Source organism: Hoplias malabaricus, chromosome 17 (genome assembly GCF_029633855.1).
Source record: "Hoplias malabaricus isolate fHopMal1 chromosome 17, fHopMal1.hap1, whole genome shotgun sequence".
NCBI classification, from domain to species: Eukaryota; Metazoa; Chordata; class Actinopteri; order Characiformes; family Erythrinidae; genus Hoplias; species Hoplias malabaricus.
The window spans coordinates 33,015,407-33,042,174 of NC_089816.1; the positions used below are offsets into that span (position 1 = coordinate 33,015,407).

Here is a 26,768-nt window from a genome sequence, read left to right on the forward strand (position 1 = left end):
CCGTTTCATTGAATAACATTGAATACAATTATTATTTCCAAAACTGGTATTGAGCTCACGTTTGTCTTTATTCACCATTCATCTTTATCATAATTTTCTTATCAAAATAATGAGTTATTTTTTTATATTTATTTATTCATTCATTATCTGTAACCCTTATCCAGTTCAGGGTCGCGGTGGGTCCGGAGCCTACCTGGAATCATTGGGCGCAAGGCGGGAACACACCCTGGAGGGTGGGGAGTGCTAGTCCTTTTTTAAAAAAATATTATTTGTTATCAATAATATTAATAATCACACCTTTTTCAAAGGCATTTTTGGCATGACAAGGACACCCTATGCTTGCACTATCCCAGGCCATAGCCTTTTGATAAGACTTTCATGGCACAACTAAACTAACTTCTACCAGACTCAGGGTCACCTCAGGTTCACACTCCCGCACCCCACCGTTGCTAATACAGTTAGCAAACTACATTAGAATCAGACACAGGTGTACATACTGGGTACTTTACATGGATATGCAGTGTTATATGGTGATATACAGGGCACTCTGTGGGACTAAAAGGAGTGTTTTATAATTCATAAATGTCTAGTGCACTACGTAGGGAGGGAGTCACCACCACAAAAGCCTTACTTTGAGTGTGATTTATTAACCAATCCAAGCTCTGGAGGGAGATACAGCCAGCCAATCATAGATGTGGAGGGGCGGGCCCTGATAGAAAGTGGCGGTTGGGATTGGCTCAGTCTTCGGCAGTGGGAGGTTGCTATGGAAACCAAGCGCAAACTATTTGGGGAGCGTTGCTGAATACGTAAGGTAAACACCAACGTTCGTTTCATTTATTCATAAAAAGAAAGTGAGGGTATTCAGCTTTAACCGCTGTAACTGTGTCCTTACATGTATTTTACGATGGTTTGGACATGTTCATATTTGTTGGTTTGGGAACTTTCCCTTAATTTGGACATGTCTCTAGCTTATTTCTGAGAAGAGAAGTGTTCAGTTATTAAGACTGGGAGGTTTGTAAACAATGGTTTGTGCCAAAAGCGTCAACCAAAACAATAAGGATTTGAGACGTCTCCTATCGAGAGAATTCAGCGGAGGAGAAGCGTATGTTGACGATGGCTGCAAGCACCCTTTGCCAGTACAGCCATCTGTTTCCAAACCGCAAGCCACTGCTGCTCTTTCCTGAGAACGAATTTGGGGTTCAGGTGCAGAATTACTAACCTCATGAGACCTAGAGTGGTATTCCAGTTCAGTCTCTTGGCTTTTCAGTGAGAGGGAGATCCCCAGTGAAGCTCGTCCAACAGTCCCTTTTAATTTGTATTAATTCATTTGTAAATGTATTTATTTTAAAGGGCACCCATTGTGACAGTTGTGTACAGGCCACTTGTATGAATCCCATTAAAAAGAACTGAACTAAAATGGGGGGCGGCACGGTGGCGCTGCAGATAGGTGTCGCAGTCACACAGCTCCAGGGACCTGGAGGTTGTGGGTTCGAGTCCCGCTCCGGGTGACTGTCTCCCTGTTCTCCCTGTGTCTGTGTGGGTTTCCTCCGGGTGACTGTCTGTGAGGAGTGTGGTGTGTTCTCCCTGTGTCTGTGTGGGTTTCCTCCGGGTGACTGTCTGTGAGGAGTGTGGTGTGTTCTCCCTGTGTCTGCGTGGGTTTCCTCCGGGTGACTGTCTGTGAGGTGTGTGGTGTGTTCTCTCTGTGTCTGCGTGGGTTTCCTCCGGGTGACTCTCTGTGAGGAGTGTGGTGTGTTCTCCCTGTGTCTGTGTGGGTTTCCTCCGGGTGACTGTCTGTGAGGAGTGTGGTGTGTTCTCCCTGTGTCTGCGTGGGTTTCCTCCGGGTGACTGTCTGTGAGGTGTGTGGTGTGTTCTCCCTGTGTCTGTGTGGGTTTCCTCCGGGTGCTCCGGTTTCCTCCCACGCTCCAAAAACACACGGTAGGTGGATTGGTGACTCAAAAGTGTCCGTAGGTGTGAGTGAATGTGTGTGTTGCCCTGTGAAGGAATGGCGCCTCCTCCAGGGTGTGTTCCTGCCTTGCGCCCAAAATTTCCAGGTAGGCTCTGGACCCACCGCGACCCTGAACTGGATATGGGTTACAGATAATGAATGAATGAATGCCTCATGTCTGATTCCTCAACGAGAGTATATTTTGATGCTCGCTCTTGGCACACTCAGGTCCGGATATTCCATGAAAACATGAATACATGAATCTGTAGGAGAGTAGGTCCCATGGACTGAATAACGTAGCTTGTTTTTCCATGATTTCAGATGGAGGTACTGCTGGAAGAGAAGGAGGAGAAGGAGGAGGGAGAAGATTTGAATGTGCAGTTTCAGTACCTGGGGGAGGTGCCGGCCCACAATGAAATGGCTGCTTCAGACGCCCAGTTGTGAGTTCATTAGAGTTCATCAACATTTTGTAACCTCTGCACAGTGTCGAAGTGGGCCATTATCATGGTTACACCAGACAACAGTCTAGGCCCACAAACAGCTTTTGTTTACATTGCATTATCATTAACCACAAACACGATGACATAACCTATCCCACATGGTGCGCCCAGAGGGGCAACACTGGAAACCCCTCCCCAGCCTAAAAACCTATAGGCTGCATATTGTGCAGGGTTACTACAGTTCAGCATGCTCCGAAACACCAGAGTGGCTTCGACATGCTCTTAGCAGGTTGTGGTCTTGAGGAAACCCCATTAAGTACAGTGTTAGTCACATGATGAGCAAAACAAGACCTCAGAACACATGCCCACCCTGCCAAGAGCACTTAGAGACCCGATCCTAATCATGCAACATCAGTACCTGACCTCACTCAAGCTCTTATGGATGAATACAGTCTAAAACTTGCGGAACTGTTGCAACGTCCAGTGTAAGGTTTTCTCTGAGGAGTAGAGGCTGTTACTGCAGCAAAGGAGAAATTATCACATCTGTATCCTTAATTTCAGAGGAAATGTTGACCGAGCCAGTGCCAAACCTTTGACCATATACTGTGTTGCTGATATGATGTAGAGTCAAGTATTCACCTCGGAATTCAATGCTTTATTCATTGCTAGAGTCTAACTGTAATACCTTTTCTATATATATGAATTTAAACATCTAAAACATGCATTAAAGTATAGTGTTATACCAAAAGAATGTACCAGAAGACTCCTTCCTGTTTCAGCTGTGGGATGAAGGATTCTGGTAGTGGTCTGTTTATTACAGTGCATTAGCCTAGTTAAAGTTAGGGCCAAAATTGATATCACAATATATTTCTTTGTTTTGGTCAATACAGTATAATTCCGATATGGTTATGGACAGTATAAAACCCACTGAAACATTCCAAGAACAAACAAGAAACATTACCATTGGCTTTGTCAATATTAATATTCATTCATTCCTTCATTATCTCTAACCCTTATCCAGTTTAGGGCTGTGGTGGGTCCAGAGCCTACCTGGAATCATTGGGCGCAAGGCAGGAATACACCCTGGAGGGGGCGCCAGTCCTTCACAGGGCAACACACACACACACATATTCACATTCACTCTCACACCTTCACATTCACATTCACATTCACACCTACAGACACTTTTGAGTTGCCAATCCACCTACCAACGTGTGTTTTTGGACTGTGGGAGGAAACCGGAGCACCCGGAGGAAACCCACGCAGACACAGAGAGAACACACCACACTCCTCACAGACAGTCACCTGGAGGAAACCCACGCAGACACAGGGAGAACACACCACACTCCTCACAGACAGTCACCCGGAGGAAACCCACGCAGACACAGGGAGAACACACCACACTCCTCACAGACAGTCACCCGGAGGAAACCCACGCAGACACAGGGAGAACACACCACACTCCTCACAGACAGTCACCCGGAGGAAACCCACGCAGACACAGGGAGAACACACCACACTCCTCACAGACAGTCACCCGTAGCGGGAATCGAACCCACAACCTCCAGGCCCCTGGAGCCGTGTGACTGCGACACCTACCTGCTGCGCCACCGTGCCGCCCAATATTAATATTTTTAAACTACATTTTAAATTGAGTGCTGAACTGACAGCAGCGCCCTCTAATGTCAGTCAGTGACAGATGCTGTAAATAACGTATAATGAAATATTGAAAAATGTGTTTAAAAATCATATCGTTATTGAAACATTTTACATTGTGATATACATCGATATTGAGTCATTGTCCAGCCCTAGTTAAAGGCCTTAGGAAACTGATCTTTGTATTGATCATGTACCATTTTCCACACAGTCAGTACCCAATAAGTTAAAGTTTAACGTGTGCACTAGACCCTTTGAGGCAACGCTCAGCAGTGGTGCAATATTTTATTTTAAGTTTATTAGCTCTGCTGAAACCTCAATCAGTGTCTCAATACTAACTCTGAGCTTTGAGTCAATGTGTTCTTTCTTCCAGATCTGAGCCGGAGGAAAAGTCTGAACGTCCCATCTCCTATCGAGAGAATTCAGCGGAGGAGAAGCGTATGTTGACGATGGCTGCAAGCACCCTTTGCCAGTACAGCCATCTGTTTCCAAACCGCAAGCCACTGCTGCTCTTTCCTGAGAACGAATTTGGGGTTCAGGTGCAGAATTACTAACCTCATGAGACCTAGAGTGGTATTCCAGTTCAGTCTCTTGGCTTTTCAGTGAGAGGGAGATCCCCAGTGAAGCTCGTCCAACAGTCCCTTTTAATTTGTATTAATTCATATTTATTTTAAAGGGCACCAATTGTGACAGTTGTGTACAGGCCACTTGTATGAATCCCATTAAAAAGAACTAAAACAAAATGGGGCACATTGGGGGCCATTCATTTGGGATGAGATGGGGTGGCGTTTGTGATCTAGGTTTAATCAAACAAGATGAGTACATGGCCTCACTAAGCGTTTCCTGGCATCATTTCCATTCTCCAAAGTCTAGTCTAATTCTTTCTGAGCAGAAAACAACAGGTAATGCATCAATGGTGAAAAAAGGCCAATTCTTTCATAAGAAAATTTGGACAAGAAAGTAACTATAATCATTAGTGATTTGGACAAGTAACTACACCATTAGTTTCTCCTCTGATTTAACGCTATACAGGGGGTCCTTGACTTATGACGTTGATCCGTTCCTACGTCGCGTCGTAAACCGATTTTCGGTGTAAGTCGGAACATACGTATATACTGTACGTAAATAACATACTGTAAGCACTTATCCTATCCTAACACCTATCCTCCTCGGTCCCGAGCCGCGTAACCGTGTATTCTTCTGCCGCGCCGCACACACCAAACACGAAGTTCACGTTACGACGTTTACGACGCAAAACCACTTAAGTCGAAACAAGGCTTTATACAGTAAACGGGAGATGTGTCATAACCATGAAACATCGTAACTCGGGGCTGACGTAGCCCAAGCACCTCCGAGGACCACTAGATCAGATTTGGTATTTTTGCTCCTGGGCTCCCCCTACAGTTACATAGTGCAGTTTCTACAGTGCTGAGCCCAAAGTAGTAATGACAGACGTTCTATTAAAGGTCTCCCTATTAAAGGTTAGTGACACATCACATGATTTTGAAGCTGAAAAATACAACCTGTTGTTTTAACAGGAATTTACAGTGAGAATGTTCAGAAGGAGGAGGTCTTGACACGTTTGACGATTACCGTTTTTTAGTGAAGTGTACTTTCCGCTGTCCTCAGACTCGGCAGTAAAACTAAACGCAGGAAACCCAGCTTTGTCCAACCACTGTTTTCTTGTTTTTCTGTAACAGAAGTTTGTGAGCACCACACTGCGGCCCACACCGCAGCCGTACCACGCACTCTATTATTGGCAGGACTGCGCTAGTTTTGTCTCAGACTTCCTGTCCCTGGAGCTGCTGGACCCTCCCACTGACCCAGTGAGAACATGTTAACCTTCCTGACTCAGTTTGTTTACTGTTTATTAAAGCCATTAGCTGTCAGACAATATGATCTTAATTTAACCATTACACCCAACATTTCTGTTTGACAATACAGGGTTGTAAGCGTAATATAATGCTGTTTTTATTATATACAACATTTGAAAGTGTTTTATTCTCTTCAATATCAGAATAACCTATCCAAACAATGAGAGAGGGTTTCTTTAGGTAAAATGACTTTAAAGTAAACATCAGAATATTGTTTTTCACTTTTGTGGTATCGTTAATATTAACGTACTTTGTTTAGCTATTACTTTCTGTGGAGTTTATGCTAACGGTTATGATTCTGTATGTTCGCTCCAGCCCAAAGTGCTGCGTTCTCCCACATGGGTTCTGCAGACTCAGAGAGGAAATTGTTTTGAATTCTCCACCCTGCTGTGCAGTCTGCTGCTGGGTGCACACTACAACGCTTATTGCGTCAGCGGCTACGCAGTGAAGGAGATGTGCCTCCTCGACCAGAGTCGCCAAGAGTGCCCCGTAACTAATCCCCAGGTCAAGGTCCGTGAACATTTAAGATATCATCAAAATATGTGATTGTCTTTTTTCTGTACTCTCTAAGGGGGGGGGGGGGGGGGCAGCAGGTAGTGTCGCAGTCACACAGCTCCAGGGGCCTGGTGGTTGAGGGTTTGATTCCCGCTCCGAGTGACTGTCTGTGAGGAGTGTGGTGTGTTCTCCCTGTGTCTGCGTGGGTTTCCTCCGGGTGCTCCGGTTTCCTCCCACAGTCCAAAAACACACGTTGGTAGGTGGATTGGAGACTCAAAAGTATTCGTAGGTGTGAGTGTGTGAGTGAATGTGTGTCTGTGTTGCCCTGTGAAGGACTGGCGCCCCCTCCAGGGTGTATTCCCGCCTTGCGCCCAATGATTCCAGGTAGGCTCTGGACCCACCGCGACCCTGAACTGGATAAGGGTTACAGATAATGAGATAAGGGTTCAGATCCTCAACCACATGTGCACATGCAGTAAAAAATAATTTCATGAAAGCTGCCCTTTTACACCGTGTGAAAATGCATCAGAATTTCATTGTGAGTGATTTGGTTTCCACCTGTATATCTACAGCAGCTGTTGAGACCTCCACAGGGGTCAGGACGCCCGGGTTAAGAAGGCCTGCTTTACTTTATGTTGTGTGTGTGTGTGTGTTTCCTCAGGAGGAATCAGAAAGGTCGAGGCCTGTTGAGGGTAAATACAAAGCGAAGCCTCTTGATTATCCGGGCAGTGGTTTTGAGCATCGTATGGAGGAGAAGAAACAGGAGGAGATTCGCAGGGAACTTCTCAAGAAACAGCAGGAGGCCCAAAGGCTGGAGGAGGTCCAGTAATGCAGTAGTCCATAGAATGAGGCTTTTTCTCAAATGGTTCTTCATTACTTAATGGAGCATTCATTATACTGACACCTAGTGGCCTGAATGAGGCAGAGATTCTGTTAAAAGGCTTTTGTTTGTTTTAAAAAACGAATACCCCAAATATATGTGGTTTTACGTTTTTCGACATCATTTAAAAATGGGTATTTACCTTTATTTTGTTTCATTTTTTTCTGCTTGCAGTCACTTAACATATTATTTAGAACATTTCTCCTTACTTTGGGAGTAAAGGCAAGTTTCGTTCCTGAAGTTGTAATGTCAGTGGTCATCTTCCTTCACACATTTCAGGTGTTTCACATCTCACATCATTACCCAGACCCTGAACATGATGAGTGTGAAGCTCAGAGGATGCAAAGGATTAAAAGAATCACATAGATAACGAATGAGGAAATTCTCATTTTAACATTAAAAGTAAAAGCAAAGAAAGGTGTTGTTCTGAAGTGTACCCAGAGGTTCGACTGCCTGTATGTTTTCTGCTGTGCAGGAGCATGAGCGTCCTCCCCCGGATCCTCTCCTGGGCATGAGGGTTCACTCCTGGGTGCTGGTCCTGTCCGGGAGAAGGGATGTGGCAGAGAATTTCTTCATCGACCCACTAACAGGAGACAGCTTCCCCACCAGCAGTGCAGAGTTCCTAGGCATCGAGAGCATCTGGAACCAACACAACTATTGGATCAACATGCAGGACTGCCGCTTCGGCTGTGGGGTTAGTCTTTGTTTAAAACTGTCTAGTCGTGGGTATCAGACCCAAGGCCTAGCAGGACACAGGCCCGCAGATGAGAATAACTTCCCTTTATTAACACTCCAGATTTAACTAGAGTTAAATCTTGTCCCTTTCCAATGAGGGCGGCACGGTGGCGCAGGTAGCACAGCTCCAGGGACCTGGAGGTTGTGGGTTCAAGTCCCGCTCCTGGTGACTGTCTGTGAGGAGTGTGGTGTGTTATTCCTGTGTCTGCGTGGGTTTCCTCCAGGTGACTGTCTGTGAAGAGTGTAGTGTGTTCTCCCTGTGTCTGCGTGGGTTTCCTCCAGGTGACTGTCTGTGAGTAGTGTGGTTTGTTCTCTCTGTGTCTGCATGGGTTTCCTCCGGGTGACTGTCTGTGAGTAGTGTGGTGTGTTCCCTCTGTGTCTGTTTGGGTTTCCTCCGGGTGACTGTCTGTGAGGAGTGTGGTGTGTTCTCTCTGTGTCTGCGTGGGTTTCCTCCAGGTGACTGTCTGTGAGTAGTGTGGTGTGTTCTCTCTGTGTCTGTGTGGGTTTCCTCCGGGTGACTGTCTGTGAGGAGTGTGGTGTGTTCTCTCTGTGTCTGCATGGGTTTCCTCCGGGTGACTGTGAGGAGTGTGGTGTGTTCTCCCTGTGTCTGCGTGGGTTTCCTCCGGGTGACTTTGAGGAGTGTGGTGTGTTCTCCCTGTGTCCGCGTGGGTTTCCTCCGGGTGACTGTCTGTGAGTAGTGTGGTGTGTTCTCTCTGTGTCTGCGTTGGTTTCCTCCGGGTAACTGTCTGTGAGGAGTGTGGTGTGTTTTCTCTGTGTCTGCATGGGTTTCCTCCGGGTGACTGTGAGGAGTGTGGTGTGTTCTCCCTGTGTCTGCGGGGGTTTCCTCTGGGAGCTCCGGTTTCCTCCCATGGTCCAAAAACACGTTGGTAGGTGGATTGGCGATTGGTGTTAGTGAATGTGTGTGTGAGTGTGTGTTGCCCTGTGAAGGCCTAGCGCCCCCTCCAGGGTGTGTTCCTGCCTTGTGCCCAGTGATTCCGGGTAGGCTCTGGACCCACCGTGACCCTGAACTGGATAAGACAATTACTTGTATGAATGAATGAGCTTTCCAGTGAAGATCATGAATCTCCCAAAATGGTACAGGAGAAAGAAAAATTCTAGTTGAATTCCATTTCTTACTGTTATCCCTGCCTTTTTTTTGAGTGTCACCTTGCCTCTTGGAACTTTCCCAGGCGACGAGCAATGTTCTGTAGGCAGCTCTGCCAGTCTGCAGTGATATCAGAGGAGCTACTGGACTTTAGACACATCTTTATATGATCTTGATAAAGAATCCTGACCACGGGAATAAACCTTTGCAAGACTAAAGTGTTCTTCAGATTGATGGAGAATGTGCTGTATTTGGTTCCATTCAGCATCTTTTATAAAAGAGTTCTGTACGGCACCAAAAACTCTTCCTCCGTTGTTACAATGTCAAGTGTAACCTCTCTAAAAGGTGCTGTATAGAACTGTCCATAGCACATTCTCCATCAATCTCAAGAACCTCTTCATGAGGCAAACAACCCTGTAATCATGCAAAAGGCCCTTCAAATGTTCAGGGTTCTTTATAACCATTTCTTTTACTAAAGAACCCTGGTAGAATCATCATTTTTAACAGTGTATATTATCACCCACTGCTCACTCTTATGTGATTTGAAGCCTCTTATTTGGCAGCTTCTTGTATGAAACTTTCAATTCCACCTTAAATGTTGCAGTAGCTTCAGGTGCCAAAGTATAGGAAACTACATTAAACTATGATACGCTGGTGATCATAGTTTTAAAAGCAGAAAACACTGACATCTGTGGGGTTCTCTGGGCGCTGTGCTGCGTTTCACTGAGGATTCACAAGGCGTCACCACGCCCTGCTTTGACTGTGTTTCTGAAAAATCTCAGTTTGAAAGGCCTTATAGCCCCAACACTTTGACATCCCCCTCTTTCCCAACAAGGATTGAGTCACCTAAGAGGAGCAAGGAGTGAAATGGGATACACAGGAATGGGTCTGTGATTGAGTGCGATCACCAGTGAATAAACTGTAGGATAATTTAAATCACATTTCTCTGTGTGTTCCTCAGGAGATGTCCTTTGACCTCAGTGATCCAGTAAGGTGGGAGTCTTTGCTCTGTGACTCCAGCCAGTCGATTCTGCCCAGTCCTGATATGATGAAGCAGCAGGAGGCTGAGGAAGATGTAGGCACAGCAGACTGCGCTCTTCTTTACTGTTATTCCTTCTGTAATTACATTCTCCTTGCACATGAACTGTGTTTCTCACTTTATTGTGTGCACTCACCTTGTCCATTTCTGAGATGTGTTTGAGTCGTAGTCCCACACTTACAGATTTTTCCCTGCTTCATGTCTTAGGCTCACATTTACAGAGGGGACCACCACTGGGACGGTTTTTCCGAGAGCGTAGAGTGGTTTTAATGTCAGTGTTCATTCTACGTGTGTGATTTCAAACTTCTTTTCGCAGGAAGAAACAGAAGAACCCAACATATTTGAGATGCCTATATCATGGGTATCGAAGATTCTCATCTCACAAGAAGGTAACACACACCACATGTGGCCTTTGGCACAAACAGGTTCTTTTATAACCTCAGCGTGTCTGGTCAGCTCCCGTAGAGCCTGGTCTGTGATCTTTGAGGAGTGTTTTGGGTTTGCAGATCTAAAGAACCGGTTCCCTGGGGGCAAGAAGCTCATCCGCTACAGAAAGGCAACGGTGGAGAAGTTTGCTGTTTGTCTTCGGAGAGACGGACTAGTCACAAGAGTCACTACTTACAAAGACCTGGACTGTGAGTTTTTAAGAGTAGTACGCGGATACGTTAGTGGACACATTATTAAGATAAAATTAAGAGTGATTAAAGGTGATGGGTCTCTCTTTGATGCTTTAAAAGTGTCTAAACCTCTTGGGAGAGCTTTAGAGTTGATGTTAGAACAATTCTGTGAGGATTTGATTGAATTCACCCACAAGAACATTACTTATGTCAGATGCTGATGTTGAATGATTAGATCTGGAGCACAGGTCTACTGCTCAACAGCCCGGTACTGGGGGCCTTAACAGTTAATGTTCAGCACTGAACGTTGCATAAGCTGTGTGTTTGTAGTAGAACATCTGTTCCATGTCCACGATAGTTGTATTCATTCATTCATTGTCTGTAAGCACTTATCCAGTTCAGGGCTGCGGTGGGTCCAGAGCCTATCCAGAATACAATAGTTTTTAACTTAAAGTAAATATAATTACGTCTACGTGAAGGACTGGCGCCCCCTCCAGGGTGTATTCCTGCCTTGCGCCCAATGATTCCGGGTAGGCTCCGGACCCACCGCGACCCTGAACTGGACAGCCGGATTCAGACAATGAATGAATGAATGAATAATTGCCTGGTGTTTTTGAACATGTAATGTATAATACCGTTTATGACAGGGGGGTTTCCAGTCTATATAAAACTCTAAAAGTTGATGACTGATGTCCTGGTTTTTGGGAACTAGCACATTTCCCATTTACACATCTGTCCATGCTTATTCCAGTACTTAAGCTTAGATTATATAATGAGAGAGGAACATGATATTCAAATAAATAAACCGCTGGCATTTTACCAATCATCATGTTGTTTTTTTTGGTAGCATGGTAGCACACAGTCTAATCCCCTGTCAATGCTGTTCTCATTTTTCTCCTGTTCCTCCTCGTGCTCTGAAGGCACTCAGGCCGACACTGTGAGGGAGTGCTATAAGGACCGTAACGATTACCTGGAGGAAAGAGAACTGAAGAAGGCCACCGACACAACCACGGAGCGTTTCAGACCTGGGAGGAGCGACGCCCTGAAATGTGACTAGTTTCATTCATCCCCTTCTGTGTCACTGCGCACTATTGTTGACTCTTTATGAATGTTATGAATTAGATTGTGGAAAATAACACATCAGTGCACGGACAAAGTGCATTCTGTTTGGACAAAATGTCATTGTCACATGTGCCTGCCCCCACTTTAAGGAGATAAACGGCAGTTTAAGACTCTTGTCCTGGTGCAGGTCACCGCTATGTCAGTTCGGCCCCTGAGACGGAGCGTCAGATGGACTTCTACAGCAGATCTCGGGATGATGACTTGGCCAGTAGAGTGGAGACTCCCTCTGAAATGACAGAAACCTTCCACGAGCGGCCAGACTTCCTCTACCACCGGCACGTCTTTTACGGCAAGCTGGGAGAAATCCCCAAACAAGTTCAACGACCAATCCAGGTGGAGTAATGCACACAAAAATGACCCCCCCCCACCCCTTTTAAAGTAAAGAAACCTTTCACCTCCTGAACCTACGTTACCTAATGTTGTCTCTGAGGTATAATATTAACAATGTTGCCAAATCTAACAGCTTTTAGCCCTAGCATTGGTGCACATCCCTGGGAGCTTCACCAGTGGTTAGAGTTCTTACATTGTTTATAACTCTAAAAATGATAGGAATACTGCTGTTTCTTTCATGAAAAATAAATTAAATCACGCAAAAGTCCTGGTAACACTGCAGGTGGTGTCACTGACACACAGCTCTGGAGTCTCTGGTGTGGTGTGTTCGCCCAGTGTCTGTGTGGGTTTTCTCTGGTTGCGCATTTCCTCCTACGGTCCAAACACACACATTTGTAGGTGGATTGACTGTGTGACACTGTCCACAGGTGTGAGTGTGTGCAAGTGTGTGACTGTGTGAATGACAGGGTGAGTGTATGATACTGGTCACGGGTGTGAGTGTGTGAGGGAGTGACTGTGTGAGTGACTGGCTGAGAGTGAGACACTGTCCACAGGTGTGAGTGAGTGCTGGACTGGAGCCCTGTCCAGTGTGTATTCCAGGATGAAGGAGCTTCAGAAGACGAATGAATGAATGAAACACAAAGAAATCAAATGTTTCAGGTAAAAGCCCTCAGACCACTTTGATTTGCTCGTGTGTGTGCTGTGTCTTTTTGAGCAGAAGGTGGTGGAGAAGTTTCATAGAGACGGCTGTAAAGACCCCAGTGAAGATGTGTCTGAAAGAGAGTTCTGGCTCGCTGAGGACTGTATTTACGTGACTTATCATCTAGAGGACGACACGATCATCCGGCCCTACAGGAAATTCCTCAAACCTCGTGACGTTAGCGACTCAGGGAACACATTCACCTTCACACCGAAGATGGTCTCGGGCTATCCGGTAAGTTCACAGATATGGAGCTCTGTTTTATTCTGCTGTATCTCTGTGAACGTCTTGATTCTCTGCCTGTGCTTTGCTGGCTCTGACTAAACCACCCATTGCAGGGGAAATGCGCAAAACCCGCCTCCAATGTGTTTCTGTTTGAGACCCTCAAGGCTCTGATGAAGGAAGAAAAGCGTGTCTTCACCAGGATCAGAGACTCAGAGAAAGAGGTAGACTCATCACCCTCAGTGGCTTTTGTTTATCACTCCTTTCAGAAGAGATTTAGGGTCTGACCTTCCTAGTGTCCATTAAAAAAAGCTGATTTTTATGGCCATTTTCTAGGTAACATTCTGTGTTTTCACTTTCAGATGCAGAGTGTCATTCTCTTTTACAGCATTGTCCTGAAATTAAGTCGGTGGGGGAGGGAAAATGAGTGTGGTTGGTTTCCTACCCTCCTCCCAAAGCTACACAGTACAGTTTCTTTAGTGCTGAGCCCAGAGCAGCAGTGACAGCGGCTCTATTCTCCCTATTACAACTCAGCGGAGCATCACAGTGATTTAGAAGTTGTAATTATGAAGTAAAAATACTACCCAGTGTTACTTTAAGTCGTAATAATGAGAAGGTTTCTTATGATTTACGCCACTTCTTCATATTGAGATCGTACGAATCCTAATCATAAATGTCTTGTTATTTTGAGATGCTTCATTGCTGTAATTGTTTCTCTTGACTGGCTCTATGTTTCTTAGGTGAGAGAAATCCTTGCTTCCAGACAGCAGGAGGAGGGCACAGTGGAGCTTCAGGTCTCCATCTACAACACAGTCAGGAGCGAGGAGGACAGCTTCCACAGGGTGAGACTTACTTCCTGTCAACAGACCACTGGCCTCTTGGGGTCTTCTTGATTTCACTGTCGCTTCTTCTAGTCAACGATGAAGAAGATCAGAAGACAAAGGGCACTTTAGCTTTATCCTCAGCTGCTGCTCGGATCTCTCTTTCGAGTCAGAACCATTGTTCACCGAAGACTAAGACGCTTCTGGTTTTCAAGCCTGTGAATAACGGTTACTGTATTTGTCTGAGGCAGAAATGTCTCACGCTTTCTTTTTTGTTTAATGCCGTTTTTTAGGAGAGAACCTCGGTTCAGAGCCAGATATTTCTCCATTGTTTACATCTTTTAGATTTCCCTTCTTCTTCTTCTTGTACTGTACATCTCTGAGAAAGACATAAGTTAAAAGGTTATAAAGAATCTAAGTGTAAAACCAGAGAGAATATAAGAGAAGGACTAGAAATAAAACAGTGTTTGTTGTGAATGTTGTGCTGCAGGAAAAGTCGCCGCCGCCGCAGGACGATGATTTGGAGCCAGACTTTCTGGGTCAGTTTCTGATTCGCTGGGGTAATCCCAAGACTCTGACCCGAGAACAGGCTCTTCAGGTCCAAAACGAGTGTCTGAGCGAATACAAAGAACACCTTGAAGCCAGAGCCAACCTCATACAGAAACGACTGGAAAAGGTTTGTCTGAACACTGGCTGTTTTTAAAACTTTAAAAGGAACTCTAGGTAAGAGTTGGTGTTTCGGCTCCTGGGCTCGTCCAGCACCAGCACGGTCCAAAAACACACGTTGGTAGGTGGATTGGTGACTTAGAAGTGTTCATACGCGTGAGTGAGTGAATGTCGCCCTGCGAAGCACCAGCGCCCCCTCCAGGGTGTGTTCCTGCCTCGTGCCCAGTGATTCTGGGTAGGCTCCGGACCCACCGTGACCCTGAATCGAATCATGAATGAATGATTACAAATGTGTGGCCTGTACATTTACTGTCGTCTTTTTTTTTTGGTTGGTTAATGGGTGATCAAACATAACCCTTTTTCTCTTTATGTGTTTGTTGGTCCAGGCAACACAGGATTTACAGCAGAAGCAGCAGTGGTACCAGAAGAACCAGCTGAAAATGACAGAGCAGGAGGAGAGCGAGTATCTGGCCTGGTGCTCCGACATTAGGCTCAATATCAGAGTCTCAAAGCTCCGCCTCAGCTGGTATTGATCATAATAACTACATTTATAAAGCACTTTTCTATAGAGCAATGATGCTTACAATTTACAGTTAATGTGACACTACATTTACAACATTTAGCAGACACCGTTCCATCCAGTGCTTAGACAATGTGTATCCTAACAATATACAGGGTGGGCCATTTATGTGGATGCATCTTAATAAAATGGGAATGGTTGGTGATATTAACTTCCTGTTTGTGGCACATTAGTATATGGGAGGGGGAAAACTTTTCAAGATGGGTGGTGACCATGGTGGCAATTTTGAAGTCAGCCATTTTGGATCCAACTTTTGTTTTTTCAATGGGAAGAGGGTCATGTGACACATCAAACTACGGATACTGGAAGCCTGTGCTAGCATTTCTCCTGCAGTGTTGCTATCAGTGTTTGAAGAGGGTTGCATTGACAATCAACACAATGGGCAGCACTTTGAACACATTTTATAAGTGGTCAGAAACTTGTAAATAACTCATGAAAGAATAAAGTTACGTTAAAACCAAGCACATCATTGTTTTTCTTGTGAAATTCCCAATAAGTTTGATGTGTCACATGACCCTCTTCCCATTGGAAAAACAAAAGTTGGATCCAAAATGGCCACCATGGTCACCACCCATCTTGAAAAGTTTCCCCCCTCCCATATACTAATGTGCCACATACAGGAAGTTAATATCACCAACCATTCCCATTTTATTAAGGTGTATCCATATAAATGGCCCACCCTGTATTATAAAGAATCTTGCCCATGGACTCTTAACTTCTGCCAAACCCTTATCTTCTGCCAAGGAGGCTGTGGTGTTCACACTACACTAACACAGAGTTTGACACAGTTTCACACTTGGGTCCTCCTTGTGTCTGTCACACTTCCCTTTCTATCACAAAGAGCCCATATTCCATTCTCTTCCCCCTTTCACTCGAACCATACACAGGCGGCATGTTCTCACCTCAGGAACATTACACTGAGCTGGGGCTCTACACAAAAATTGATCTAGCATCAGTATTCGCATTAGGAAACAGCATATGAACAAGGAACTGCGGCCCTGAATTTACAACATCCTTGTTTTCTAGGCTCCAGGAGAGTGCACCAAAGGACTACCACACACTGGAAACGAAGCTGAGAGAAGACCCCAGACTCGCGCCCCACTTGTCGTAACCGGCACACACCCTCAGTGTTTTTCACATTTAAACAGTCTTCTGAAACACGTGGTAATGATTTGTTTTAAACCTCAGCCTTTGTAGTTTGTTAAATTATATTAAAAAAAATCTTTATTGCCATTTTCACTATAGATTATACACTTAAACTCAATAGCAACAATTCAACACTCTACTAGAATGAAATACAAAACGATGCGTCAGAATCGCCAACACTCTGCGGCAAGTGCAAGATGTTGGAATATTATTTAACCAAGAAATGTCATTAATAAACAAGGTTTAGTAATGCAAACTATTTACAAAATAACTTTAAAGTACTTCATGCCATGCTCCTTAATGAATTAAAGAACAAAAACCCATCCTTCAAGTTTTACAAGCGCTTCTGAAATGGACAAAGCAAAAAATGGCCAATGGCACCTGGGTGGAGAGACCCAGAGACAGACATTTTAATGTTCCTAAAACATCTATATTAAATAATAATAATAATAATAATAAAAAAACAAAACGAACTTAAACAAACAGAGAAAAGGACTGGACAGCTCCAGTTACACATATTACAGCACTCGGCACAAGGAAACCATCCACTGCAAATCCTAAACATGACACTTAAAAGCCTGGAGTGGTTAGCCACCGTGAGTATCTACAAACCCCCCGAACATTTGTGCACAATACTAAACAAACAGAAATGTAGTTCACTTCATATCATACAATGGGACAAGCTTGTGGTTTCTTTTGCTTGCTATTCGTTTTATGGTAATCTATACATTAGCCTTGACCTGAAAAACGTCCTGGCTGAGGGTGGGAGGGAGACTAGCGTGACGTAGTGGGAGTTAGCAGTCTAGCTGCGGGCGGGGTTAGGGATATAATGGGGGTGTGTTATGGAGATGCATTTTTTTTTTTTTATTGGCGGTTGCTCTTGATGCGCTCCAGCCTCTTCTTGAGGTCGTCGAGGTTCGCCGCGGGAGACGAGGCTCGGCCGGGGCTATGAGAGCGCGAGTCCTGCTGGAAGTGAGACTCGCGAGACTCTTTGAGCTGAGAGAGCTTACTGTGCAGCATGTCTGTGGAGGACGCCAGAGGAGGCTTAGTCAGAGACGAGAACGGAGGACGCTCCTCATCTTGCTGCTGCTGTTGCTGCTGTGAATGAACAACACACAAGCATTACACAGAGGCCTGGCAAGGCAGTGGGGGAGGGAAACATTCTTCAGCGTAGTGTATGAAAACGTTAAGTTCCCCGATCTGAACGGGGCAGACCTTAGAATTCTCCAGTCCGTGACGCTGCCGGAGGATCTTCAGTCTCTCGTAATAAACTGCCGGCTTCAAATCCTCCCCGTTACTGTTCACAGGCACAGAGCTGTGGCTGGGGGTGTACGACTCGGTGCTGTGCTGTGGAATCACTGAGAGAGAAAACAGTACATCTATTACTACTCACCACCGCTACTGCTGTATTTACACACACCTCCATTAACTGTAATCCCTACGGCTGCACGTTTACGTCTGTGTGTTATTCTTAAAGTGGAGGAGACAATTTCCACTTAGATAAGAAAACGAGGGGTGGAGTCAAGTGTGTGTTTGTGTACCTGCTGAAGTTTGGATGCGGGTCTTTCCCTCTCGTTCAGACTCGATCATTCGCAGACCTCGTTCCACGTAGCTCTGGAAAAACTGTGAGGTATTCTTCAGGAACGGTTCCAGGTCTGCGTCCGAATACTTCTGCTTGTATTCATACAGCTCTGTTAGTCCCTGTGAGACAGAGAAAGGAGAGGGGGAGAAAGAGAGGTAGAGAGAGGGAGAGGAAGATGGGGAGAGAGAGAGAGGTAGAGAGAGAGGGGGAGAGGGGAAGAGGGAAAGGAGAGAGAGAGGAGATGAGAGAAAGAGAGGGGAGAATGGAGAGAGAGAGAGAGAAGAGGAGGAGAGAGAGAGGGAGGAAGAGGGCGAGCAAGAGAGCGGAAGAAAGGGGAGAAGGGAGAAAACATTTTGTACTGTGCTTTTAAGAACCACACATTTTTAAACCAGTTCTTAATATGAATTAGAATATCATCAACACTAATGCTTCACTGATGACTGGTCAAAGCTGATTTTCCGACACGTCGTCTCTGTGTATGACAGATTTTCTGGATTCTGTCTGAATGCAAATATTTGCATGAAATCTGAGGTTGTTCCAACTGAATTTGAGCCACTTTTGTGTTTCAAATCAAATTAAAACGAGATCTTAGAACGTAACCCAGTGCGACTAGTCACTCTGGATTTCTCAACACTTGAGGCACATCGTTACTCTGAGACACAGCCATGTAACACTGTCATACAGTCTACCGTCTGATCACACAAAGCATTTTGGTGATTAATGATGTTTAAGAATCTCCCCCGATTGCCCCTGCAGTGTGAACACAGATGAAGTGCACATTACATCACAGGACCACAGCTCACCTCTTTAGTGTTTTCCTTGGAGCCGATCTTTTTGAAGATCTCGGAGAGGATGTCGCTCACTTTCGCTTTGATGACTTTATCGTCCTGTGGGTCGGGGAAGAGGACATGTTCTAACGTTATGTTCAGTGGGTTATAATCACTGACTCTCCCCTGATAGAGGACGCGAGCAGTAATGACGCTGAGTGTATGGAGTAACGTACCGATCGCAAGGCTCCTTTCTCAGTGATTTGGTCAGACTTGAGGCCGGACAGGTTTCCAGAATGCTTGACCACTCGTCTCAGGTGGGCCTCCAGCTCAGACTCGTTCCGGTTCTCGATCATGGACAAGTGGTCCAGTATCTGTGTGGCGGACACCAAAACAAGCAGAATCTGTGAAAATGTCCCATTACGTTTACATCCTCAAACCGCCGTGTGCTGGTTCGTTGACCTAAGGCCAGGGGAAGAGCACTGTGGCCGTGTATCTGAACGTGGACCATTTTCGACACCTCCTCAGCGCTGATTAACAGTGGTTTTACTTATTGAGAGACACTGGGAGAAGCACTGTTTACAGAAACCTGGGTGTCTGCTTCTCCCACGGAGAATTACGTGTCATCAAACATCACATTAATGCCATCAGCCAATGAAAAGGTATATTTCTTTCAGTTGAAAACAGGTGGTTGCTGGGGGTCTGTACATGTTGTAATGGGTGTGTGTTTGTGCACATTGTTGTGGGTACCTTGGCTCCTGTGAGTTTGCAGAGTGTGTGCAGTAGTGTCTTCAGTGTGCGGTGGGGCACGTCACTCTTCAGCTGCTTCAGTTTCTCCTTTGGGAAAACCTTCATGAAATTATGGACGTCCAGGAGGATGCGGTCCAGGTTAATACTGTTGATGGTTTCAGGAAGGAAGCGGATCATTCTCCACAGACACTGCAGTAGCAGAGGCACAGGACACACAGAGCAGTATTTACCACGCATTCAAACAGGAATATCTATGACCCAACTTCAGGACGCTGTCACGATTATCATCTCATGAGTAGCACACTGTTCATCACTACTCTGGATAAGATTTACATCAATACACACAAACACCAAGTCTTATTTACCTTCATGACGAGTTCTGAGAACATGGGAGATCCTGCAGTTGTGATGAGGCTGTCCTGCAGCAGCACCAGCAGAGCACTGCAAGACAACACAGAGTTTACCTCCAAACACTGCACGAGTCAGCCCTCTCAGAGTAAGACTGAGATCTAGAATCGTATTCTAACTGGCAACATTTCATTTAGGTAAATTTATACATGCATCTCTATTTTTGTGGATGTTTAGTCTACTACATCATTTGAACACAGCAGCTGTCTCTCACATCGTGTGGAAATACCGTGACGAATGGACCAATAGAAATGCTCCGACTTTACTCCGAATAAAATCTTTTTACACTGATTTCCACTGAAAGTTAAGAATGTTACTGTAAAGTTACTATTATGGGACATACATGTTTTTAACTGGACAGCAATCCTAATATAAACTGACGATGATGACATATTAAACAGTCATTCAAGAAACAGGAAGCCTCATATTCATTAATTTGAAGGCAATGAAGACTTCAAGCTTTTTGTTTAATGTCAGTAAATATTTCACTATGCTGTACAGAAGACTGTAGTTTCATTCATTCATTCATTATCTGTAACCCTTATCCAGTTCAGGGTCACAGTGGGTCCAGAGCCTACCTGGAATCATTGGGCACAAGGCAGGAATACACCCTGGAGGGGGCGCCAGTCCTTCACAGGGCAACACACACACACTCACACCTACGGACACTTGAGTCGCCAATCCACCTACCAACGTGTGTTTTTGGACTGTGGGAGGAAACCCACGCAGACACAGGGAGAACACACCACACTCCTCACAGACGGTCACCTGGAGGACACCCACACAGACACAGAGAGAACACACCAAACTCTTCAAAAGACAGTCACCCGGAGCAGGAATTGAACCCACAAACTCCAGGTTCCTGGTGCTGTGTGACTGCGACACTACCTGCTACGGTGTGTTCTCCCTGTGTCTGCGTGGGTTTCCTCCGGGTGACTGTCTGTGAGGAGTGTGGTGTGTTCTCCCTGTGTCTGCATGGGTTTCCTCCCACAGTCCAAAAACACATGTTGGTAGGTGGATTGGCGAATGTGTGTGTCTGTGTTGCCCTGTGAAGGACTGTTGCCCCTTCCAGGGCCCTGAACCGTGACCCTGAACTGGATAAGCGGTTACAGATAATGAATGAATGAATGCCCAGCGCTAAGCACAGGTGTCAAAAACATGCAGAAGACTTCGTCAAACTCTTTCAGAGGTGTCCTCTGTGCGCGTTTTGATTGACTGACCTGAGGATGTTGGTCTGATCCGACTTCTCTAACACGCGCACCACTAACAGATTCACAGAACGGATCAGCTGCTGACCGTCTTCAATGTCCTCCACCCGTGAGTCCAGCATCAGTGTGATGAGGCCGTGCATCAGGTCCTTCAGCACGCCCATCGACGCCTCCCGCGCCAGACTCTCCATGGAGAATAACTGAGGAGAGAGAGAGTAGCGTGTGCTTTTTTAACAACCAGATTTGATCGTTTGCCCTTGGAAAAGCCACTGAAACCATTCATTTTAAAATGAGAAATATCAGTTTACAGCAACGTATCAGTCAAATGTGAAACTAGAACTTGAGATGGATGATCATTGGCCTTGAACAGCTTTACAAAGGCACTCACTGCCCTCGTACTGATTAACAATCAAATCTATAAGCAGTGAAGTAGTCTAGAAACTGGCAAGCAAGACTTTTCACCTTGTAATGAGGTCAGAAACCACCTTCTCTGACAAGAAATGCTTTGACTGCCTTGAGAAAGGGAGGGGTGGCAGCTACCAAAACAATGGCTATCATGCTAATCAGTCACTAAATGTTTACATCAGTCACTAAATGTATATTTTTTGTCTCCTGAGCAACTTATGAAAGGCACAAGGCCTTCACCATGTGCACACGGACAGCCGATATAACTCACTACAGAGACACGAGGCTGAGAGACACATACTGAGAGCATGTTGCCGATGATGCAGCTGTACAGCTTGAAGATGTCCTTTTTGTCCAGCCGGTCATCGGCCATGTGTGTGTTGTAGATCAGTCTGAGCTGCATGAAGGTGGCGATAAGGAACTGGTCGATGTGACCCGACATGGCTTCGGCTTTGTCCTCCTGTCGCAACACCTCATCGATCTGCGGAGACGATACAACATCATGGGAAATTTAAGTCTATGGGATCGCACTGTATAGAACTAAGGAGAGAACTGTGTGGTCTACAGTAGAATAATTGAAGTCTGTTTTATAAAGCGAGGAAAAAGCAGTGCCAGATCATCAGATTCAGGAAGCTGACCTGTGCTAAAGCCTGGATACTGGTGTTGATGTCACCGCTGGCCACTTGCGAGATGACAAAGTTGATAGTGGACGCTGTGCTGTTGTGGAGGTCCTCGAAATGAGGGGAGACCGAGCGAATCCTAGAGAAGAGAAAAAGAAACAAGTTTAAGACGTGATAATGCTTGGTCCACCTAAAATGTACGATCTTATAATTGTATAATCAATCAGTCCACAGCATTTGCCAAATGTTTGTTTGATTTACCAAACAACACTAAATTTCAAAACTCCTATCCAGACTAATCCCCAGTTTGTCTAACTGTGGAAGTCTGTGAACTGTCTCACTTGGGTTCAGGGATGGAGACGGGCTCCAACAGCTCGTCCAGTTTGTGCTGCACGAGGTCAGGGAACTCGCTGACCCGCGTGTGGTCGTTCTCGATCATGTCCAGGTCCAGTTGAAACTCCTTGGGGATGGAGGGGGCCATGTGCTCGGAGTGAGCGTTCTGAGACCGGGCTTGACTGGAGGGGAAAGGACAGAAAGCTTCACTTTTACGCAGGTCACGTCTGCACAACAAACAGCTTTGAACCATCAAAACACACAGGGAACAGGTGGATGTGCGGGAGGACAAACACCCAAAGGCCCTTGTACACTTGTCCAACAGTGTCCACTGACTCCAAAAATGGGTTTTCCCCCACACCTCTGTAGCTTACGACACAGTCAGCTCATCTACACGTCTGGATTCAATCTGATATTTTATAAAGGAAAAAATAAGAAGAATTTGAGGAAAAAGTTATTTGTTACTGGTCTTCGATAATGTGCTTTTTTTACTGACAGTTCTCTCTGGTTGTTTCTCACCAATCTGTCGGCTGCGGTTACGCTGCCAGCTCTCTCATTTGCGCTGCCTGGTTTTTTCTTTGCAGTTCTGACACAAACTTCTCTCGTGAGTGGGTTTCCTCAAGGATGCATCGCCATTGGTTAATGAGTTTGAGTGACAGCTCAGTGGCACTCCAGGTACTCCATAGAATCTAGTATCCTATCTGATATGGACCGTTGGATTGAAGTGTAAAGGACTCCTGGTGCAGCGCTAGTGATAAATGCTAATACAAACAGGAGGACCGTGACAACTTCTGCAATGGTGCCAGCAGCTGAAATGGATGGGGATTTTTTAATCAATTATTTTTCCTTTTACTAATTCAGACTCTTCTATTTGACTACGTCTCTCCGGGTTGGTGCGTGCCTCATGAACAGAAGCTACAGCGATTCGGCAGTACTTACATCCTATACGTGCGATACATTATTCTGTCCAGGAAGAGCAGCGAGAGAGAAAAGGAATCATAAAGGATAAGAGAGAGAGACAGGCTCAGGTTCAAGAGACATGACATGCAATGAAACAAGAGGACAGAACGAGACCTGGAGGGTTCAATACACAGTTTATAACGTAGTCCATCAGCAGAGACAGAACTGTTTGGTGTCAGAACTGATGCATTTGGAGGAGGAGTATAAATGTGTAAATGTGATTTTTCATCCAAATGTTCATTTAAGGTAGACCTGAGCTGATGAGCAAGTAAAGGTTCATATCACACATGAGGCTACCTTAACTAGAGCCCCCAGAAATAAACAAGCTAAACAAATCTGGCCCCAAAGATTGGAGAATAGAGGAGAAAGACTACCTACAGACATCAGTTAAACAAAAGTAGGGCTTTAATATTATGAAGCTCATTTGCCCTTCCAACTTTCCATTTGATCGCTTCCATAAACTTTATTAGCTTCATTCTCTACCTACTCTCATTTTTTGTGTCTATTCCTGCCACTTCCAGAGCGTTCAAACACAGAACGTACTTCAGTTTGTTGGGCATCTCCTCCTGTGCTGGCTTGCGGAGGAAAGTACCATTGGGGTTGGTCGGGTGCTCTCTCGGTGCCCTCTCCTGTTTGGTTGAGACGGCAGGCGTCTTTTTAGCTGAGCGCTTGATCCGCTCCTCCAACATGCTCATCTCCTTCTCTGACAGCTGGGGAAAACATTCAAACTCACACTGAATATATTCTAAAGATTCAGAGTTAATAGATGAAGCGTCCCTGCATTAAACTCAAAGCTCAGATCTACAGATTTTAACGTAAACAGCGTCCCCATTCACCAGCAGTCTTCCCTCTACGGCAACGCTCTGTGACGTGATTCATATCAGCGCCGAAACCTTTAGATAAACAACACTCTCATATAATCTGGCAATGTCATTACACAAAACTGCAGAGTGGTCTTACGTTGCCGATGAGTTTGAAGACCTGGTCTCCACAGACATTGTACGCTGCCACTACTGTGTTGAGTGCGGCGTTGCGCACCGTTGTGTCTCGATCACCGATGTGTATAGCGATGTCTTTCAGAGCTTTGGCTGGCGTTGGCTGACAGACATTCATACCGTAATTCTCAATCAGGCATCCCAACTCTTCAAGACATTCTGCAATGAAAGAGACAATAAGACTGAGTGCAACATTAAACACACACACAGACAGTTCTTTGTCATTCTTAATCGGATGGTTATTTGGCGTGTGATCGGATGTGTTTGAATATATATGTTAACACAGAGCTGTCACGCGATTAAATTCTTAAAAAAAATAAATAAGTACATTCTTTACTCAATAAAGAAAGATTTACTTTTAATATTAGAATTCCTAAACGGTTCAAATAAACAACAAAGCACTGATACTGTTACCAGATCTCTGCTTGGCGTTCTTGGACTTGGCTCCCTCCATTAGGAATGGAAACATTTTACTGGCAGAATAAACATTACACAGCATGGTCAGAATGGCACGGACGTCTTTGCGCACGACATCTTTTGATTCCCCAACCTGCATCAGAGCAACAAGGAAACCCACAGATAGTGTGTTAAAAACAACTGTAAAGAAAAAAGAAAACAGGGTTTTTCAAAGGCAAAATCTCCATTAGCATCTGACCACTGTTCAAGCAGAAGGTGACTCGAGTGACCAACAGACCACACAAATGGGCTATTAATGGGCTATGGGCCTTAAACTGATTGAGATAATCAATAAATAAAAAGGCCCTGTGAAGGACTGGCGCCCCTCCATGGTGGGTTCCTGCCTTGCGCCCACTGATTCCAGGATTCCCCTGAACCGGATAAGCGGTTACATACAAAGAATGGATGATTGTAATGTAGCTCATGTCTTGAATTAACAGAGTTCATTGCCAATCTTTGGCAGAAATATTCAGTGCTATATGAATGTCTGGTACGAGTGGGAGAGTGTGGGTGTGAGTGAAACAGCATCCCTCTGGGGCCTCACTGAGAGTCACAGTGTACAGAGTGGGCCATTTATATGGATACACCTTTATAAAATGGGAATGGTTGGTGATATTAACTTCCTGTTTGTGGCACATTAGTATATGGGAGGGGGGAAACTTTTCAAGATGGGTGGTGACCATGGTGGCCATTTTGAAGTCAGCCATTTTGGATCCAACTTTAGTTTTTTCAATGGGAAGAGGGTCATGTGACACATCAAACTTATTGGGAATTTCACAAGAAAAACAATGGTGTGGTTGGTTTTAATGTAACTTTATTCTTTCATATTGTTGTTAAAACCAAGCACACCATTGTTTTTCTTCTGAAATTCCCAATAAGTTTGATGTGTCACATGACCCTCTTCCCATTGAAAAAACTAAAGTTGGATCCAAAATGGCTGACTTCAAAATGGCCACCATGGTCACCACCCATCTTGAAAAGTTTCCCCCCTCCCATATACTAATGTGCCACTAACAGGAATTTAATACCACTAACCATTCCCATTTTATTAAGGTGTATCCATATAAATGGTGCACCCTGTACATTTCCCACACGTACTGACCTGGAGACTTTATAAGAGCACCTGGAGGATAAAGTCCGAGTAATGTCCGAGACAAATGTTGAGGGTTGTTGTGAATTAATACACGAATAGCTGAATACTCTGGCCCCACCCTAGTGCATGTGTCCCCTCACTGTTGTAAAGCTACACTGACCTTGAGGATTAAGTAGGGGATGAAGGAGGATGCTTCATATTCACTGAGATGGTAGTTCTCCCTGCTCAGCATGGTGAAGAGGAGTTTGAGGAACTCCATGGCTTTCATCAGTATACTGGTGTTAGTGTCGAAGAACCGCAGCGTAAACCACTTCAGAATCAAGTCCAGACAGCCAACCACAGCCTCCGCCTCTGCCTCCATGTGCTGAGAAATTGAGGGAAGCACACGAATGATTAATGCAGTCCATCACTTTAGCATGTGCTTATATATAAGCCCCAGAACAATTTACAGGTATTAAAACTTTGCCACGGTCTAATACCTCAATCATGGCATTGACGGCCTTGACTTGGTGCTGGAAGTCGTAGTGAAAAAGCTCGTCTAGCAGCCACTTTGCCAGGCAGGTAGCCATCTGTGTCTTAAGCTGTTCCACATACTCATCCCGTGGGGTGATGAAGTTCCACTTTAGGATCTATAAAAACACCACAAACCCATTGCAAATACATCCTGTTTCTTCAGGCTCCTTGAAGCAGAAATGCTGACAGTTGTCCACATGTGTAATGATACTTAGGAACAGACTGATCTACAAATCCAGCGTGGCTACAAATGGACTGTAGCTAAAAAAAAAAAAAAAAAATCTACGCTAAGCTAAGAAAGGAAA

The 26,768-nt window shown here is 45.1% G+C and overlaps 2 protein-coding genes across 6 annotated transcripts in view; one reads left to right on the plus strand and one right to left on the minus strand.

Annotated features, from left to right (window-relative positions):
- The first annotated feature begins 755 nt into the window (after positions 1–755).
- Positions 756–26,768, plus strand: part of ccdc135 (coiled-coil domain containing 135) — a 33,921-nt gene continuing 7,908 nt past the window's right edge. The window contains exons 1-18 of one of the 2 annotated variants that reach the window (XM_066648792.1): positions 756–811; positions 2,267–2,385; positions 4,415–4,580; positions 5,742–5,867; positions 6,231–6,425; positions 7,072–7,230; positions 7,766–7,984; positions 10,092–10,205; positions 10,486–10,558; positions 10,676–10,804; positions 11,707–11,835; positions 12,036–12,241; positions 12,957–13,172; positions 13,277–13,384; positions 13,901–14,002; positions 14,472–14,657; positions 15,034–15,173; positions 16,254–16,391. In XM_066648792.1, coding sequence (XP_066504889.1) covers positions 2,267–2,385; positions 4,415–4,580; positions 5,742–5,867; positions 6,231–6,425; positions 7,072–7,230; positions 7,766–7,984; positions 10,092–10,205; positions 10,486–10,558; positions 10,676–10,804; positions 11,707–11,835; positions 12,036–12,241; positions 12,957–13,172; positions 13,277–13,384; positions 13,901–14,002; positions 14,472–14,657; positions 15,034–15,173; positions 16,254–16,338 — 2,472 coding nt within the window. In that variant the 5' untranslated portion in view covers positions 756–811 and the 3' untranslated portion in view covers positions 16,339–16,391. Of the gene's footprint in view, positions 812–854; positions 1,204–2,266; positions 2,386–4,414; positions 4,581–5,741; positions 5,868–6,230; positions 6,426–7,071; positions 7,231–7,765; positions 7,985–10,091; positions 10,206–10,485; positions 10,559–10,675; positions 10,805–11,706; positions 11,836–12,035; positions 12,242–12,956; positions 13,173–13,276; positions 13,385–13,900; positions 14,003–14,471; positions 14,658–15,033; positions 15,174–16,253; positions 16,392–26,768 lie in introns of those variants that run through there. The other variant, XM_066648791.1, reaches the window with a different exon arrangement.
- ckap5 (cytoskeleton associated protein 5) overlaps positions 16,059–26,768 on the minus strand; it is a 33,913-nt gene continuing 23,203 nt past the window's right edge. The window contains exons 30-46 of one of the 4 annotated variants that reach the window (XM_066648787.1): positions 26,430–26,579; positions 26,111–26,314; positions 24,816–24,951; positions 24,367–24,560; positions 23,950–24,116; positions 23,386–23,409; positions 22,455–22,628; positions 22,132–22,252; positions 21,795–21,974; positions 21,101–21,288; positions 19,838–19,913; positions 19,473–19,661; positions 18,959–19,096; positions 18,759–18,842; positions 17,915–18,074; positions 17,589–17,731; positions 16,059–17,471 (exon numbers count right to left, since the gene is read on the minus strand). In XM_066648787.1, the coding sequence (XP_066504884.1) occupies positions 17,238–17,471; positions 17,589–17,731; positions 17,915–18,074; positions 18,759–18,842; positions 18,959–19,096; positions 19,473–19,661; positions 19,838–19,913; positions 21,101–21,288; positions 21,795–21,974; positions 22,132–22,252; positions 22,455–22,628; positions 23,386–23,409; positions 23,950–24,116; positions 24,367–24,560; positions 24,816–24,951; positions 26,111–26,314; positions 26,430–26,579 (2,562 nt within the window). In that variant the 3' untranslated portion in view covers positions 16,059–17,237. The remainder of the gene's footprint in view (positions 17,472–17,588; positions 17,732–17,914; positions 18,075–18,758; positions 18,843–18,958; positions 19,097–19,472; positions 19,662–19,837; positions 19,914–21,100; positions 21,289–21,794; positions 21,975–22,131; positions 22,253–22,454; positions 22,629–23,385; positions 23,410–23,949; positions 24,117–24,366; positions 24,561–24,815; positions 24,952–26,110; positions 26,315–26,429; positions 26,580–26,768) is intronic. The other 3 variants (XM_066648789.1, XM_066648788.1, XM_066648790.1) reach the window with 3 other exon arrangements.